The following is a 17,671-nucleotide window of genomic DNA, read 5'->3' on the forward strand; positions in this document are numbered from 1 at the left end:
TTTGAACACTTATTTCCCAGTTGTGCTTGCCTACAATAGTATAACGTATATTTGCCCCTAGATGACAATGGGGATATTTGATGAATTATAGTGTGGATTATTTATCTTGAAAGGATACCAAGAAACTCAATCATTGTTATGGTTACAGCCCCTTTCAAACAATCTTTTGTCAAGCCTCTTTCTTTTATGCATGACAATTTTTTGACCACCTTGTTATCAGTGCTCCAGGATTTTTGATCCCTAGTAATTTTGCATGAGCCATATCAGACACAGGCTGAAGATGAGGTTCAAGCTGAACTTCCTTGATTGGTAGTGTTCTCTGGTTCATTCAGAAAACAAAATTCCAACAGAAAAATACTCTGGAGGACTACGCAGTGCTTGTGAGACCAAGTTTCAAATTACTCAGTCTCGTTGCCTTCATGAATCCTCTCTTACCCCACAAAGATATTTATGCTGAAGCTTGTAAGATGGCTTTGATGCTAAAAAATATTCAGATGGGTACTTGGGTAGATGCATGCACAACTTGGAAGTATAACAACATTTAAATCCCTTGTTTAATAAGGGACACTCTAAAAGGTCCCTTATTAAGCACAACTGTACTTTCAGAATATATCTCAAAGCTTTCAAGAACAATGGTCTGTGTATCTAGATGAAAGGTGTCTTGCAAATCTAGTAAAATGCCTTTTGCCAATTTGAGGGTGAAAAAGAGAGGGGAACCCCTACAACTGTGCATCTTCAAAAGAGGGAGGGGAAATAAAACAACTGGGATTGTATTAGTGTGAGACACCTGAATCCAAAATGACCCATTTGGTGCTGTGTCCTGGGAAAACATCTCAATCTGCTACATAAGATATCAAGGGTCCAATCCATAAGAGAACCATTACTAGATTAGATGTCAAGGTTGATCACATCAATATTCCCTCAGTGTCCAATGTAAGGGTAAAGCAGAGATCACAAGCTGAGGAGGAGGGGGATTTGTTTTCATGAATAAATAATCTGGTGGATAGCTAGAGTAAGAGGGAAAACTGGAGAATATTTGCCTGCTTTCTGTCGTGTACTTCCTCCTCCCTCTTCCTCAGGAGCCTGTGGTACCTCCTGCATGTAGAGCAGTTCTTCAGTGAATAAAATGTTCCCTTGTCAGACTGGGATCAGCTGGTGATATGCAGCACACTTCACCTGGGCTTCATTGTCTAATTCCTGTGTTTGAGCTGCTGAGTGATGCAGCTTGGGCTTCTTTCTGGAATGTGCAGTGAGACAAGGGAAAAACATGGATGCATACTGGTGTGATAAAAGGAGACAGCCAGGTTTTCAGGATGGTTTTTATCTTGACTGTGTAACAGTTCAGAAGTGTCTGTGGTTGCTCTGAGTAGCAGTGGGTGTGTCGTGCTGGTTCTCTGACTTAGCACCAGCTTCTAGGAAACCAACCCAGAACCACAAACTTGGAGACTGGCACTCAGATAGGAATATTTGAATTGTTAAATGCGTTTTTCTTGTTGAACCTACTTGCACAGAAAAGAATTCCTTCTCCTGTCTGATCCCTCCAAGGTCACCTGGCAGCAAAAGGAAAGGCTGCTCCGTGGGTTGCAGTTTCAGATTAGTGACAAGAATTTGCAGAGTTATCCATACCATGTGCTCCCAAGGAACCCCTGAATGGAGCCCTTGGATCTCTGTGTGGGTTTTTACACTGGCTGAGTGTGGAGGTTGTATTAATAACTCTGTTGTGTAGAGCACAGATGTTGGACTGTGTAGAAAGAGAGCTAAAGGGCTGGATGAAGGCCATGGTCAAGCTCTCTGGCACTTGCTTTGTGACATTCAGTAACTCAATGGCTGCTGTTGTCTTTGTAGGGAAGCTGTGCTCACAAAACCACTTTGAGCAGTCAGCCTGTGCAACAAATACCATTACTGATGCCACTCTATTTCCTTCTCTCTGTGGATTTCTAGATGCCAAAAATTGAAAGACAGCATCCAGGATGCTGTATTGTTCTTTCTGCAGAGAAACCAAAATACATGATCTGGGAAAAACGCTGTTTGGTTTGCATTCCATCCTCCCAAAGTAGCATCACCAGCCTAGCCAGCTCCTATAAGGTAGTCTGCTTGGAGAGAAGAGAACTTTATTTAGCAGGACATGCCATCAAATAGCTCCAATTTGGAAACTATTAAGAGCAAAATAAATTTTAAAAATTATTATTGGAAGAAGTTTATTAGGTATGAAATACTTAGTATCACATCCACAGACAATTTATGCATTGCATAAGTGCATTGTTTATAAATAACCTGACATGTCACATCAGTCCATAACTTCTGCATGCTGTTTTTCCACTAGGGCTTGGATGATCATTTTATGAACCAATTTCCTGAGATCTCAGTACCCTTCATGCTTTGCAGTTTCTCCTGAGCTCACCTTTCAGGAGCTATACCCAGTGACTGCAGTATGGGTATGTGTATAATGGCTTGGCAGGTCTCCACAGTTGTGGAATTTACAACCATTGCTGTGCATGTAAAGCTTGGAACAGCTTTTTTTTATTATTTATTTCTGGTGTATGATGAATTAGGCCATCTGTCTGCTGACCCTTCTCCCCACTCTCCTCTTGCCTGGTATGTTGGCACTGTCACGCAGTCAGCCAAGGTCAAGGTCTGGAGGCTGGGTCTGTGACCTTCGCTGCTGAGCCCTCGAGGGCTCAGCCCTCAGTTTCCCAGGGTAATTCTCCAGTATGTTATGCACCCACTGGCCTGAGATGCCATGCAAGGAGGAGGGATCTGTTTACAGTAACACTAAGAATGCGATAATAGGAACTTCCTTCATGCACAGAGCAGTGCTTGCAGAGTACTTTATTTAAGCCCAAAGTTAACAAGAGGACTAGATCTTCAAATCATAAATGAGACACTTCCTGGTTTGCATCTAAAATGGCAGAGGACACTTGACCAAATGAACTGAACATAGGTCTTAAAATGTTAAATGCAGATGCACTTAGACATACTGAGACAGAGGCAAGCTTTGATGAAACAAAAATAGAAAGCCAAGTAAAATTATCTTGGCTTATCCCATTGTGCTCCTTGCCTGAAATAAAAGTATATGATAGTGACATAAGTATCAGCAGCCAAACAGGTATGAAGGTCAACCCTTATAAACTGGGCTAGCACGAGTAACTCTAGAACTTGATCCAAAGATTTCTGAGATTAATGGAAATTTTTCTATGGAGTTTAATTGTGCTTTAGATTAAGTGTGTAGATGCAAAAGACTTTATGTAACAGTAAAATGTCTGCAAGCACTTGAGGAATCTTTTGGAAGGTTTCCTGTAAAGAGCTAGATCTTTTGCATGAGCATAAGACTGGAAAGTTTATTTACTGCTGTTGGCAGCCCTCAAGTGCATGGGCAGCTCCTCAGGGAAGTTACTTTTTTAGTATTGCCAGTGCTGTTACAAGATGATGAGTCAAGTATTAAAAAAAAAAAGTGATAGTGTATGGAAATGATGGGGCTTTGTTTTTAAATAGAAGCTGTATTTTCTTTTTGTTTGATGTTTTCTTTTTGGCCTTTAAAGGTGCCTGCAAACCATATTTCAAAGCAGCTATATGTACCCAAAAGGGCCAGGAACAACTTCCCATCAGAACCTGAAATTGCCATGCAGTGATATGACTAAAAGGTGGTACAGAGCATTGTGGATTTCCATTGCCACCTCTGGGAGAGGTGATACTGAGCTAGCAGAGGGATTGGTGGAATGAGATTTAATGAAGTTGACCAGCAATGAGGAAGAGGAGGACATTCCTCCATGTAGAAAGTAGATGACAGAGCAGATGTAGCATGCCTGGAAAATAAATAACTCTTGTGTTATTCTAGATCAGGATTACCTCTGACAAGGAAAAGTTATGTGTAGTGCTATGTGAATTCTATGCATGATATAATTTAACCCAACAACTCCAAAGGGTTGTTAATTTTCAGCTCTTTTCTTTTTTTCTTTCAGCTTGACTACAAGTTCTTGCATCTGTTTTGGCTGCAGTGTTCAGAGGTTTGCCTTGTGGGCCCAAGCAGTCCTGTCTGGATGTGAAGTAGCTGAAGAGGTTGATGCTGAAGGCTGATAATTGCAAATACAAATAGCTGTTCTTACCCCTGGAGAAGAGTCCAGCTTCTTCTAAAAATCAGAGCCTTGCCAGGCTCAGCTGTGTTTGTCTATTAACAGATGAGATTACTGCTCTGAGATGAGGTCCTGCTTATGCTGCACTAAAAGTTTGGTCTTAGAGCAGTCACAGGTACGTGAGGCCACATGACTGCCTGCCTTGGCACATGAAGCTGGATGCTGTGCCACCCCCTCACATGTGGCCCAGAGTGTACATTCACAGGCACTTGTAGGACCACACTGAGGAGAATTAGTAGATCTGCCATCTACTAATGGCAGAGGAGCTCTAGGGAGCTTTGGCCCTCTTGTAACAGGCACGTTGTAACAGACATAGCCTTGGTTCTTCCTGCTGGAATTTAGCTTAAAAAAACCCCTTAAGTCTCTCTCTGTGTCTTTACTGGGAGTTATTATGGAGTGAACTACAGGAAGAGAAAATGAATCCACTGCATGTAACCTCACTGTGAGGAAATGGGGGTTTGGTGGTGGAGTGACTGATAAAAATTTTAATGTGTTTTCCTGGTGCCTTTTGTAGTGTTGAAGTGTTAATGAGCCTTAGAGACAATTTTTGATCAGTTCTCAGTGTATGCCCCAGCATAAGGGATCATAGTCTCAAAAACAGAGATAGACTTATGAGTTGAAATGAAAATAAAACATTCCCTTCATTGTTGTTATAATAGTTCCTCTGTACTAATAATCCCTCAAAGACCAAAGCAAAAAATTGTTTGCTCCTTGTAAGGGAGAGAAATTCAGAACCATAAAATTCAGATTACTTTGAGACTTCTGTCTCTCTGACTTTAACAACTGGCAGAAAATTAGATGACATCAAAGAATTACTGGAAAAGAGCTTATTTAATTTTGAAACTAATTGGAAATTGTCACATGTGGTTGTAATGCTAACAGCTGTTTTCATGTCATTTTACTGCAAAAGACAGCAGCACTATGCCTGGATAAGGATATAGAAGATGAAGCTGTGAACTGTGATAGAGATAGAAGTCGAACTTAATGGGATGTACAGTCAGGTAATTCTGCTGTCTGTACTTCACCTTTTAAGTGTTTTGTTTTCTTTTGTTTGTTTTGGAGTTTTTTAAACAGTTAAAATGAATTAAATTCATTCTTACATTTAAACAAATAATTTTACTTCAAAACCATTAGGTGGAATACGCAAATAACAATCCTGCCCTAAAAAGGAGTTGGAAAAATACCTAGTTTTTCATGGTTGTTTTTGTAAGATGGTGAAAATATCTCTATGGAGAGCTCAACCCTTCTGTAATTTCTTACACATTGATCTAGGTCATATGTCTTTAGGGAAGGAGCCAAAGAGGGTTGCAGTAAAACTCAGCTGCAGGCAAACATGGATGAGCTTTGCCAGTGAAGTCTACTTCAGTCGTTTATTGGTCCTTTGCTGCCTCTGCTTAGTGTGGCTTACTGCACAGCTATTGGCTGTCTTGAAAGATTTTTGGAAAGCAGATTGAGGAAGTATGGTTCTAGTGAAGCAACATTTGATGCACAGTGTACATCTGAAGGATTATCAGAGGCCTTGGGTATACAGTGAGATACAAGCCTGTGGGCCAAGTGCTTTCAACCCCTATCAGTGTAATAATTAAGACAAGATGTGCCATTTAACTGATCTAATTGTAGAATTTGCAGGGAAATGAATAAAATCCAAAATAAAACTATGTAGGGTATATTAATAGCTGAAAAAGCAAAATTATTTTGAGATTTGCATATCTGCTCTGACCTAAAAACCCAATTCCTTAAAAAACACATTTAAAGCCAAATAAAACTTATAGAGGCTAACAGTTCTTCCTGCAACAAGACTTTGACAGTATCCAGGGTTCATTGGTGGGATCCCAATTGTAGTTTCTGAGATGGCTTTTCTGGGTTTGGGACTTGGGTGTTCTGTTTGTTTTAACCTTCTTTCCACCAAAATTGACATCTTTATAACAGCCCCATAAACTATGTCTTTATGAAAAATCTTATCAGGATCATTCAAAAACGTTTTAAGGCTAGTTATTTGTTGCCCATTTGAAGGAGTCCCATTTATAACAGCAAAAGTCCTGTCTTCTAGCCCTTGAGCTGGTGAGAGGAAAAGACCCACTGCTTAGACTGTCAGGAAAATAGTCTGGGTTGTGGAGGACAAATACAGATTGAGAGCAGCCTGGGGGAAAGCCTGCAGCCACACAGTGCATTTGTCATCAGTTTGTAGGTCTGCCCATAGGGTGTTGTTAGGACTACAGTTTCCCCTGTTATATTCGGTGAAGATGCTGAGAAAAACAACTTTCCTGAGTGTATTATGCAATCTGTTATGCAGAATTAGAGCTGAAACAGCCCATTCAGTGGGAATGGGTTTGTTTTATGTCATTCTTCCACCTCTTCCAGCACATGTTTATCTGTGTGGACTGGAAATTTTGTGTATTATCAGATTTAAGTTTTGTCAGTATACTGCAGTCTGGGCTTCCTGCTAGCACAGGAGCTTCCACTGCCAAGGTTTTCAAGCACTAATGCCTGGAATTACAAAAGGAGGAATAACAGAAGATAATGTTTTCTCTGTTTCAGTCCTTCTGCATGACAATGACTATTACAAACTTTTGTACTTCTCTCACTTCCCTCAAGCATTTTCTTTTAAGCTTCCCAGCTGAAACAAAGCCATGGCATTTTTCTACCTGAGTAAAATTGCTCAGTTTTTTAAACATAAAGACACAAGCCTTGGATACCAAAAAGTTATATTTTTAATGCTGCATTTATTTTCCTTTCTCCAGATTTACACATAAAATACATGTACACAGAAGATTTGAGGTGTTTCAGATATTGAGTGTATCAGCTTCCTGTCCTGAGCTGAGTCAAGGACAGTTATCTGCGAATGAAGCTGAGGCAGCTGCACAGCTGCTGCATCCTCAAAGTTTGAGTTGCTTGCTGTTGCCACCTCTCTTTTGCTGGGTACAGCTCGGCACATTCAAGATCAGCCTTTCTCATTCTTGCAGGGCATGTGTGGTTGTGAGCACTTGCATCTGATTCCTGTAGTGCTGAGACCTGTCCAGGGGTGCTACAGGTCTAATATTAAAATAGATCCACCAGATGTTTAGTATCTGAGTGCAGTGTGATTATTTAGTGAGAATTATATTTCTTTAGGTTTTAAACAGTAATGCAATTGTGCTGTGTTTTCAATTATGTGTTCATTTCAATGGCTGCAGCTGCTGCTGCAGTGGTGGAAGGCAGTGTTTTTGAATCCATGTGATGCATCACCACCACGTGCTTGGTGCCTTGCTGCTGGCCTGATCTTGTGAGGTGTTCATCACAGTCCAAAAATAAAACTTGCTCACAATGTGATGTATGGAATAGTCTTACAGGGGAAGGTAAGGGAGAGTTTTATTGCTTGTATCACTTGACATTAGGACTGAATGGAAACTGGAAAATATTATGCCACAGCAATAGCCTTTCAAATTGCCTCTGTATTTGCAAGAAGCAATTACAAGTATTTATAATCCATTATATAGCTTTCTTTTCTTCATTCCATTAGCTTAGTTCCATAGAATTTCTTTCTTTTGCTAAATGCCTAGTAATCCCAAATGGTAAAGGATTTTTTTGGAAAAACTGTTGCTCACATTTCTATCTAATTCTGATGTTTTGTTAAAAGGTTATATTATTAAACAAATGATTGTTATAAACAAATGAAATTCCAGCACCTAACTACAGAGACCCAGCATTTCACTGCGATCAGTTTGAGCTACAGCTAGACCTCTTCAGCCTCCCTTGCCTGAGGCTGCAATCCTCCCACTATAAAGCAATTGGTCACACCCCATTATTGAGGTTATCTGCAACAGTGTGCAAAGGACCAAGTAACAGATGTTTTGAAATGGCTAATCAATTTTTATAGATTTCATTACATTGATGCCTGCACATATTTCCAATGTGCTTTTTCACCAAAGCTAGGGAAAGGATCTTGATCACAAATTCAGTCAAGCCTTTGTGGGGCTCAGGCTTCAATGTTAGAGCATAAGTATTACTTGCATGCTATTGCAATATTCTATTTTGGCCACTTACACTGGAGATTCTTGTCTCTGAACTTCACTCTTAGAAAGTTACATTTGGACTTAGATGTATGACACTTGTTGTTTGGAGTGACACACACAAATCCCCATATACCAGAATGAAAATTCAGCCCTAATCATCAAAGGGAAGTGAGGACTAAATGAATGTGTCATGCATATCCAATTTCTCCACTGATCATCCAGAGAAAATAAATCACAGTGGATGTCCTTCCATTTCTTCTTTGTTTCAAAAGCTAGAAGGAGTTCTCTGTTAAAGTCACCCTGGGTTTCCCCAAGGAATACTAAAATAAATTAATATTGTCTAATTAAATGTTTTGACCCACATTTAAACCACTGGAAAATGATAGGCCTATTTTATCATGGCAGCAGGCCAGCTTTTTTGGTGTGCTACTGGAATCAGAGGATAAAACTGGATCACGACTGAACTAATAACCAATTTCATTCATTTTTAATTTTTTTTTTTTGTAACTGTACTTTCCCAGATAGATATCTCACGTATCAATCTCAGCGATGTTTAGTGTCCATCTGTGCTAAGATCTCCTGTCTTCTTCCCATTATACATCAGAAAAGACTGAAAAAGTGATTCACAGGAAAAAAAAATAGAAATAAAAATGGTGAAAGGCATTGTGGAAAGGTCTGGCCTGATTAAGTGGAAAATTTTAAATGGCACATATTGCAGATAGGTATCCAAGTCACATTGATTTCAATGAGAATAAGATAGCCTACAGTCCCTCATCTCTCTGAAATGTTCCCTTGCACCCTAAGGCAATTTAATTTGGAAAGAATTGTTGGGAGAAATATGATAGGTGTATAAAATGAGCAGTATAAAAAGCATGCTGCCACAGCAAGGGCAGTGCCCTGAGATTCAGAACCTGCTCAGAAGTTAATTGAAATCAATTGGAAAGACTTCTGTTGACTTAAATAAGCTCTGGATCAGCCCTTGCGAGAGCTACTTTCAACACCTAGGTCTACCACAAATGTTTTGAATGGCTCAAAGCAAGTAATTCAGAGCCATATCCAGAAAAAGGGCCAGATACTGTAATGGGGTTGCTCCAAGTGAAGAGAGTATAAAAGATTCTCTGTGCAGTCTCACACGAGGACTCTTTTCAGAAATGTGTTATGAGCTGCGAATGTAAAAAAAAATTTAAAAATTGTATTTAACCTGTGATGCTTACAGTTGTAGGATGCTGTCAAGACAATTTAAAATCATTTAACCTATTAGAATTAAGCATTTAGGATTTAAAAACCAGCATCTGTAGTCAGATTAGTTTTGATAAAATGTCACAGGCCACCAATCCTCATGTTTCCCAGCATAAACTCACAAGCAGCTGGAATAATGAAGCAGATACCTCAAAAGAAGAACTGGTTACTGTTAAGTAATTTATTGTACTACTTACATATTTTGTTATCCAGCTTTTATGTGGATCAAAAGGGGATCTGTTCTCACTGCCTGGAGAATGGCAGAGCTGTTTGTAACTTGTGTAACTGGGGCCATTCCCTTGAGGTGATGGAGGTTCCTGGTGAGTTCTGCACCCTTCAGACCCAATGAGCTGGGTCCTTCTGGCTGCTCTAACCCTTCACAAGCTTTAGCAGTGTTTTTGGTGCAGTCAAGAAAGCTCTGCAAGCACAGGAGCTGGGCAGTACTCTGTGGGATGGATCCTTAGCCATCTGAAATGAGATCAGCTCACATGGTCAGAGCATGGCATTAATAACACCAAGATTGTGAATGCAATCCCTGTATGGGCCATTCACTTAAGAGTTGGACTTTTAATGCTTTGTCCTCTAGTCATATCTTAGGAAAGGACAGACAGTTTAGCTGGAGATATTATAAAGCTCATCTGGAAGCAAACATTTCAGCCAAATAACTTCTTCTGATCATTGTTCAAATTCCATTTTGTTTATGCTTAACCCAAACCAAATTTTATGTGAATATTTTGAGAATTGAAGGAATGTTTATGTTTACATGTTTACTCCAAAAAAAAAAAGAGAAAGAAAAATAATCATTGATCTTGTGAAACCTTCACCAGAGTCAGACTTAGGGAGAGGTAATTTGCATTTGAACTGAATTCCTATTGCTTTGCCTCTTATATATTCACATTAGCTAAAGTAGCTTCCATACAAAAGGAAGAGACCAATCCCAGAAACTCAGAAGTCTGGAAATTAAGGTAACTTTGGAGAGATGGGAACATGCAGTTCAACCTCTGAAAAGGCAGAGGAATTTGAACTTTCCTGACATTTCTCTTTATTAAGAATTTATTTTCCATTACTTAGAATTTTAGTGAACTGGAACTACTTATGTTTAATTTTTTCCTTTGGATTCTGTCTTACCTTTCTCCTGCCTGTCCTTATCAATGGGCTTTCTTTTCTTTTTTTAAATCACAGGTGTCTTGAGAAGTTTTCTTGCTTCTTTCAAGCACGTGACTCACTTGTAAGGACACAACTGTGCTTGTGAGAAAAATCAAGACAAATTATGTCATTCTTTCAGGAGTATTACCTTTCTCCTGGGCTGAGTTCAGCATGAGCTTATTGATAAAGTTTGCCTGAGGCTACATATTTTTTGGCAATTGATCAGCTTACTGGAAAAGACTGTGTGAAAGATCAATTCTCTATGAAAAAACAAGTGGAAAGGGGAATAAAGAAAGAGGAAAGATATTATTTTAAAAGCTTCTTTTTCTTTTTTATAGCTTTTTGTCCTGTTAAAGGAAAAAAATAAATTGAATAGTCAATATATTGTAACTACAGCCTAATAGATTTCTCTGTGACCTGTGAAAGGTAAGGGAGCTTTCAGTGCCTAAAATGGATTATGTGTTCTTTGGTTCAAGGAGACCACTGTGAGATTTCCAGAAATGAGCATTTCCAGAAAGCAGAATTAATTTCATATGTGATTTTAGGTAGACTTTAGGCTTTAATCTTTTCCTGGCTGAAGGCTGTTTTTGTTTTCCTTGTATCCCAAGCATGAAGTAATCAAATGGCTTTGCTCTGGTCTGTTTGCAGACTGCATGGTAGTCCTTGCATCCCAGATTGTATTTGGGCAATGTTTGGAAGATTAGTAATGATGTGCTATCACAGCCAAGGGCAGTCCAAGTAAAAACTTTGTGGACTGTGGCTGATGGGTGAGGCTTATGCCACTTCTTTAACCTTGGGATTGCTAGCCACAGTCTAATCACACGTCTTTTTTTAACAGTGGAGGGAAAAGAGCCTTATGAGTGGATTAAAGCATCTGACTTTTCAGACAGGATTCTTTAAGTGCAAACTATCCTGATATGATCATATTTTTTTATGTTTTGTATGTAGAGACATGTCTTCTTCAAGACTCTTATTTGAACTGCCTATTAGCCAGCCAAAATATTTAATAACTTGGATTTAAACAAGCTTTAGTTAAACTAAGATTTCCTTAGGCTCTGGTTCAGGGTTTCCTGGATGGGGCTGAATTTAAGGGTCACTTCACGTGTGAAACCTTATTTTCTGTTTAGAGCCTGTGTTTGTAACAGCTTCTGTGTCTGGGAGAGTGATGCATTCATTCCTTAGAGACACTGTGTGACTTCCCTTTCACTAGCAACAAATACAAACATTCAATATATTTGTGTGATCTCTGCTTCTGTCTCTCTCTCTAAGAAAACAGCCTCTTTTTCTTCCCTACTTTGACTGTATCACTTTCAAGACCCTCTTTAGATGCATGGTCGTGCCTTTTATTAATATATATTGCTGGCCATCTTCAAGCCACCTGAACCATGGACCTGTAGGGACTTGGTGGACCTGCAAATTACTTAAGTTATATTAACTTTTGCACTTCTTGCTTTCCAATGGATTTTTCATTGCCATTCCAGAGTTTGCTTGCTTCAGTAATCATGGATGATAGGACACCTAGATGCACCTAATCCTTCCTCTTGACCCAAAATTGGATCATGTTTAATTCATTCCTGACAGATGGTTTGTGCAACCTATTTTTAAAGTTGCTACATCAAGTGTTTCAAAATTTGACATATTCTCTCATTTGTGATCAGCAAGTTTAATCTGAACCTCTCTTTCTGTGACTCAAGTCCACTTTCCTCTATCTTCTTCACCCTGGGGATCAAAACCAATTTATTCCATTCTCTTTAAATGTTATTTTCTGCTTTCAGTCTTTTCATTTCCTGACTGAACAATGCCCTTTCCATCATCCTTTTTTTTTTTGTGATTCTTCTTTTGTAGGCTTTTGGTTAGTCCTGTCCTTTCTTCTGAATTTTTCAGTCAATTTCCTAGTGAAAATACCACTGCCACAGTGGATGTAGTGTTCTTACTGAGGCCTTATCACCACCAAGAAAAATAAGGGAATTACATCAGACAAAACTCCTATTTATATAGCTTAGGTTGATGGATGCCTTCCTTGCATGATATTGTTGACTCATGTTCAGCTGTGATCCTCTGTAATACCCCCAAGTCTTGTTCAGAACAACTGTTTTCTGTCTAGTCATTCCCCATCCTGTACTTTCCCAGCAAATATTTTCCTCTCCTAAGTACAGGACTTAACACCTGTCCTTCCTCAGCTGAATCCTGTGTTCTTCACAGTTTCTCTGATCTCTCCAAATTGTTCTGAAGACTCTTTCTGTGCTCCAATTTGCCTATAGCACTTTACCCCACATGCACATTTCAGACGTGTGATCTGTTCCGTTAGCCAGACCGCTGAATAACAATATAGGAAAAGGAATTAACCCTTCCAGATTTCCAAATTATACGCCTTTCTAGTTTGACCGCAGACTACTCATACCAGCTGTGAGTGAAGGTTTCCAAGAAGCTATGCATTCATCTTCTTGTAGCCTCATCTACAGTATGCTACTAGTTGTCTTTTAAGATAATTTTCTATGATGGAGCTTTTGCTGTGTTATCTGTGAGCATGAGTTATTGCTCTTTAATTCATGTTTCTTTTTACCCCAGTATTTATCTTTGCTGTTTGTTTTCTATGCCCTTTCTCACAAGCTGCTGATAAAGAGGTAAAACTCACTACTAAAGTGGGAAGTAACAAAGGAGAAGCCCTCCAGAGCTCAAGTTAAAATGTTTTTTATTCTTAGTCTTTCCCTACCCTAGATGGCACATTTCAATAAATTAATTTGACATCACAGTAATAACAGTTATGTGTTTTCCTCCATGGTTACAATAACATTTTGGGGTTTTTTCCCTCCATAATTTTCTTTCAATACCACTGTTTCATTTTTCAGTCCCTGTGATAATTATTTACAACATTTATTTTACATTCCTATGTATTGCATATTCTTCAGCTTCCTAATAGGGAAATAACTTTAAAAATCCTTGTAGATTTTCTAGGGGGAAGGAGCATATGAAAGGTTAGCAGCTGTGGTAGTTCAGTGAAACAAAAAAGAACTGTAGGTTCTAAACTGAAAGGCTAATTTTAGAAGATGACCTCAACAGGTGAGCAGATCATTTCAGGTAACTTCAGAGTCCTTTGCTTCTCTGCATTAAATGTCAATGTGCATTTCTGTGTTGACTGTTACCCTGAATATATAGATTGCAGGAGCTGAGTTAGATTCCAGATCAGCAGGATCATGTTTTCCACTGGAAGTATTCCAGATGATGATAAACATCATCAAATAACTTCAGGCTCACCATGAATGTTGATGAAAGCATATCTCAGACTTCAGGGACACATAGTCTCACCTACCTTATCTAAATGCCATGAGAGTTGTTTGAAATCACTGGAGTATCTACGCAGCAAATGCTACATGGATTTGGCACACTTTGACAAGACTTCTTTTCTTTCAGCTGTAGAGCTGGCCTCGCTGCACTAGACTGCCCATGGTTACATGGCTGCAGGTCAGAATGTCAGTGGATTCCCCACTCTTGTTCAGTCGGCCCACGGTTCCCTCAAGAAGGTTGTCTCAATGTAATGGCTCAGCGCCACTGTCTGGCATGCAGAACATTCCTGGTTTGTCTCCGGAGATCCGCACTGCAAGTGCTGACATGTAACACCACAGCTGTGCAATTTGTCAGCGGACAAGGGGGAAGGAGCCGTGCCTCGCTCCGTCAGGAGGCAGTGCAGCTCCGGCCTTGGCTCTGCGGGCTCCGCAGCCTCCCGGAGCCACGGCACCTCGGCCGCTCATGCCAGCAGGCGGGGCTCGCACATGTGGTCTGTCAAAAACAGTGCTGCAGAACATCTTTCACGAGCGAGAGGTCTCAGGAACAGACCACCGTATCCTCACTATAACCAAACATTGTTTATAGGGGCGTAAATTGTGCAGTCTTCGGTGCTGTTCTACTTAAGCAGACTTCCAGAAATAACTTGTCTTCATATAAAATATTAAAAGACCCTTCTTTGTAATCTAATTTATACTTAGTTTGTCTTTGTGTGTCAGTAGTATTTATCATTATCAAATGATACTCAGCAGATATGCAAAAATCCGTGTTTTACCATGGGTGGTAAAGAAACCATTAAGTTTAGACTTTACCTCCAGCATGCATATACCCTTAGAATTGCAAACACATAAAGAAGTATTTAAAGTAGTATTTGAAGGCTTAACAAATTAAGCTTTTTAAGATGTGGCTATGACTTTTAATGTTGTATCTTTAAAACTAAAAATTACTGAAGTAAAATCTGTACTAAATATATTAATTATGGGTATTTTAATTAATAGTGAAAATGTCAGAGTTATTACCTACCACTTTGGTGATAAGAAAAACTCCTCATGCCCACATTAGAAAGGAGTGGGGTAAACAAATAAATAAGCAATTATTGTTAATTCTCTTGTGCTTATGGGGCCATGAAGGATGAGAACCAGACGTGAGAATGACTGGAAGCAGACCACTTACACCATGATACGAATGGAACTATGTAATAGTGAAGGCACAGAAAGATAAATGAGGTTATTAACATGCATATTTTAGTTATCTGAGATAACTGAATATCAGTTATATTCAGTTATCTGAGATAACTGAAGAGATGAGAGTAGCATCAAGGATTTTTTTTTCAAAAGCCCTTTTTTTTCCTCAGAGTAGTTTAACATGCTTTTTTTACTGTTGCCACTATGTTTTCTTTAATTACATTCAGCTGTTCTTTAAGCAGTTGGCTAATATAGTTAAAATGGTAAACATTTGCCATTTCTGCAGCTAGAAAAGAGCATGATACAAGCCATTAATGACATAAGCCTGTATTCTGGGATCAAAGAGTGTGTATACTTCCTAGGTATGATCAGTTGTACATTCCAATATTTTCTAAATTTATAATATGTGGATTGAGGATTATACTGTCACTGTCTTAAGGTGCTGAGGGAATACACAGCTTATCACAGCACCTGCAAAAAGACATAATTAATTTATTCTACATTGTTCTGCATCGGGCTTAAAATTCTGCAGTGTTTGCCTTTCATTAACTGGATGTCCCAGCATATTTGAAAGTCTCAGCTACCCATGACTGTCTGATAGCTTATTTCCAAAGGTTATCCTTTAGCATCTTGATCTGTTTGACTCTTGAAAGCACATGATCTGCACACTGCAGCAGTCAGTCCAGCTCCTGAGTTTTGTTTTTCACCTTTCAGAAGGCTGGAACGAGGCTGTATCTCTTGGTGAATCATTCGTGAATCATTCATTTTCTGGTTACTCATGGGTTGATTATTTTGCTCCTAACCTAATGTGTTTAATCAAATTCTTCAGGTGATTCTGTTTTCCTACAAAAACATCTGTTCTATAACCATCTAATTCTAAAAGACTAGATCTCACCTGTATTTTCCTTTCAAACTATTGGGAAACTTTATGCTTTCAAAAATTTTGAAAGAAAATTTTGTTTGTTTGCTTATAAAGCAACTTGCAGGCTTGAGCTAAATTTTACCTGGTCCTTTATAAATGCATCCTGGTTTCTGAACACCACCATTTCAATGACATGCAGTCATGAGCAGCAGAGCCCACACAGGTGCAGGAAAATGCAAAGCCAGAGTAACAGCAAAAGAACCTACCAGTTGTGGCCACCTGTTGCCATTCACTTCCAGTGAAAAGAAAATCACTGAAAAGAAAAAAGTCAAAAGTGGTACTGACTGAAATATTTTTCAGAAGCAGCTGATAGAAGTAAATAGAGACTTACCCAGAAGGTGAATTTCACATACCCAGGCACTGGAAATTTCTGCTTCGGTCTTCAGCTTCTCTATCCAAACAATGATCGGAGAGAACAAGAAAACATGTACAGCAAGCTCCAGAAAGATGATTTGGGGTAACCTGGGAAAACCTCATACACTGGTAACCATAAACTGACTGAAGTGTTTTTCATTTTTTTAACCTGAATTTTCCTTCATTAGTTTTGGAAGTTGAGTAAGAGAGTGCTTTTCTACCTCTCTCCACAGTCTGTTAAGGAGTACGATGTTGCCATTCTTCCTAGATGAAGTCTTTTATTCCTGCAACTGGATACTTATGTTACTTCAGTCCTATTTCAGAGATGACATCTCATTCTACATGAAATCATGTTTGTATTTTAATGACTATTGCTTCTGCAGAACCGTCACAACACTATCGAGATCACACTTTATAAATATGAATTGAAGTACCTGTGCACAGTAGTAACAGTAAAAACAAGAGTTTATTCTCCATTGTGTCTGGGTAGCCTTACCCACTTTGGGAATAAACCATGTTAGACACACAGTGGTACCTAAACTGGTGCTGCTCATTGCAGTTTAAGTGAGCAGGACATTTACACTGGGGCACAACGTGCACGGCTGGGCCAGCCCTGGCCCTGAGGTACTCACGTTATCTAGGTTTTCCATCTTTCATTTTTTTCCAACCGATTCTTTTCCCTGATAATGAAGAGTTGATTATATATATATTTGTTTTCAAAAGATTAAAATTAAGTCAATTAATTCTCCAAGGATTAAATTTCAGGTCACAAAATAACAGATTTAGGTATGAACCAATGAAAGGCTGTAGTCGGACTAATAGACAGATTGACGTCTTTTATTCTTAGTTGTGTTTCCTTGCTACTGTGTAACTCTACAGTTAAATAAGCTCTTAAGGCAATGAAATCATTGCTGTTTTTGTTGTTTGATGCTGAACTATTTGGGGACACAGTATCTGTGTGTGCCTAGCTCCATCACTGTCCTACTTTATGATCCCTTTCTTTTCCTCCAGGTTCTGCCTGTGCCTTTCTTGATCTGCTCCTAAAAATGGAATATTCTGGGTGTGAGTTCATTTACACCAGAGAGCTGCATCTGATTTATCCTCATGCAAGTTACAACAGCAGTTTCATCAGGATTTCAGTTTTAGCATGCAGGCTGCTACAACTGGAAACTCCAAAAAGGCATTACAAGAGGTGAGGATTGTATAATTGTATTGGGAGATGCAGTAAACATATTAATCTCAGCTGAAATTATTAGCCAGGAGTGTTTTTTGCATAAGCTGTAATTAATACTCATGACATAGATACTGTAAAAAATACAGCAGTTTAAATCTAAAATCATAGATATTTAATACATTCGAAGTCAGCAATGGGAAAGTCACTGTTTTGCCAACATTTTAAACAAAATTTCTATTGGCTGACAG

The 17,671-nt window shown here is 39.0% G+C and overlaps 1 protein-coding gene across 4 annotated transcripts in view; it reads left to right on the forward strand.

Moving 5' to 3' along the window:
* The first annotated feature begins 14,257 nt into the window (after positions 1-14,257).
* RBM20 (RNA binding motif protein 20) overlaps positions 14,258-17,671 on the forward strand; it is a 107,827-nt gene continuing 104,413 nt past the window's right edge. For 3 of the 4 annotated variants that reach the window (XM_064431267.1, XM_064431269.1, XM_064431268.1), the window contains exon 1: positions 17,303-17,441. Coding sequence is in view for 1 of the 4 variants with exons in the window: in XM_064431270.1 (XP_064287340.1) it covers positions 17,296-17,441 (146 nt within the window). In the remaining 3 variants the exon portion in view is untranslated. Of the gene's footprint in view, positions 16,379-17,260; positions 17,442-17,671 lie in introns of those variants that run through there. The other variant, XM_064431270.1, reaches the window with a different exon arrangement.

Source organism: Passer domesticus, chromosome 8 (assembly GCF_036417665.1).
Source record: "Passer domesticus isolate bPasDom1 chromosome 8, bPasDom1.hap1, whole genome shotgun sequence".
NCBI classification, from domain to species: Eukaryota; Metazoa; Chordata; class Aves; order Passeriformes; family Passeridae; genus Passer; species Passer domesticus.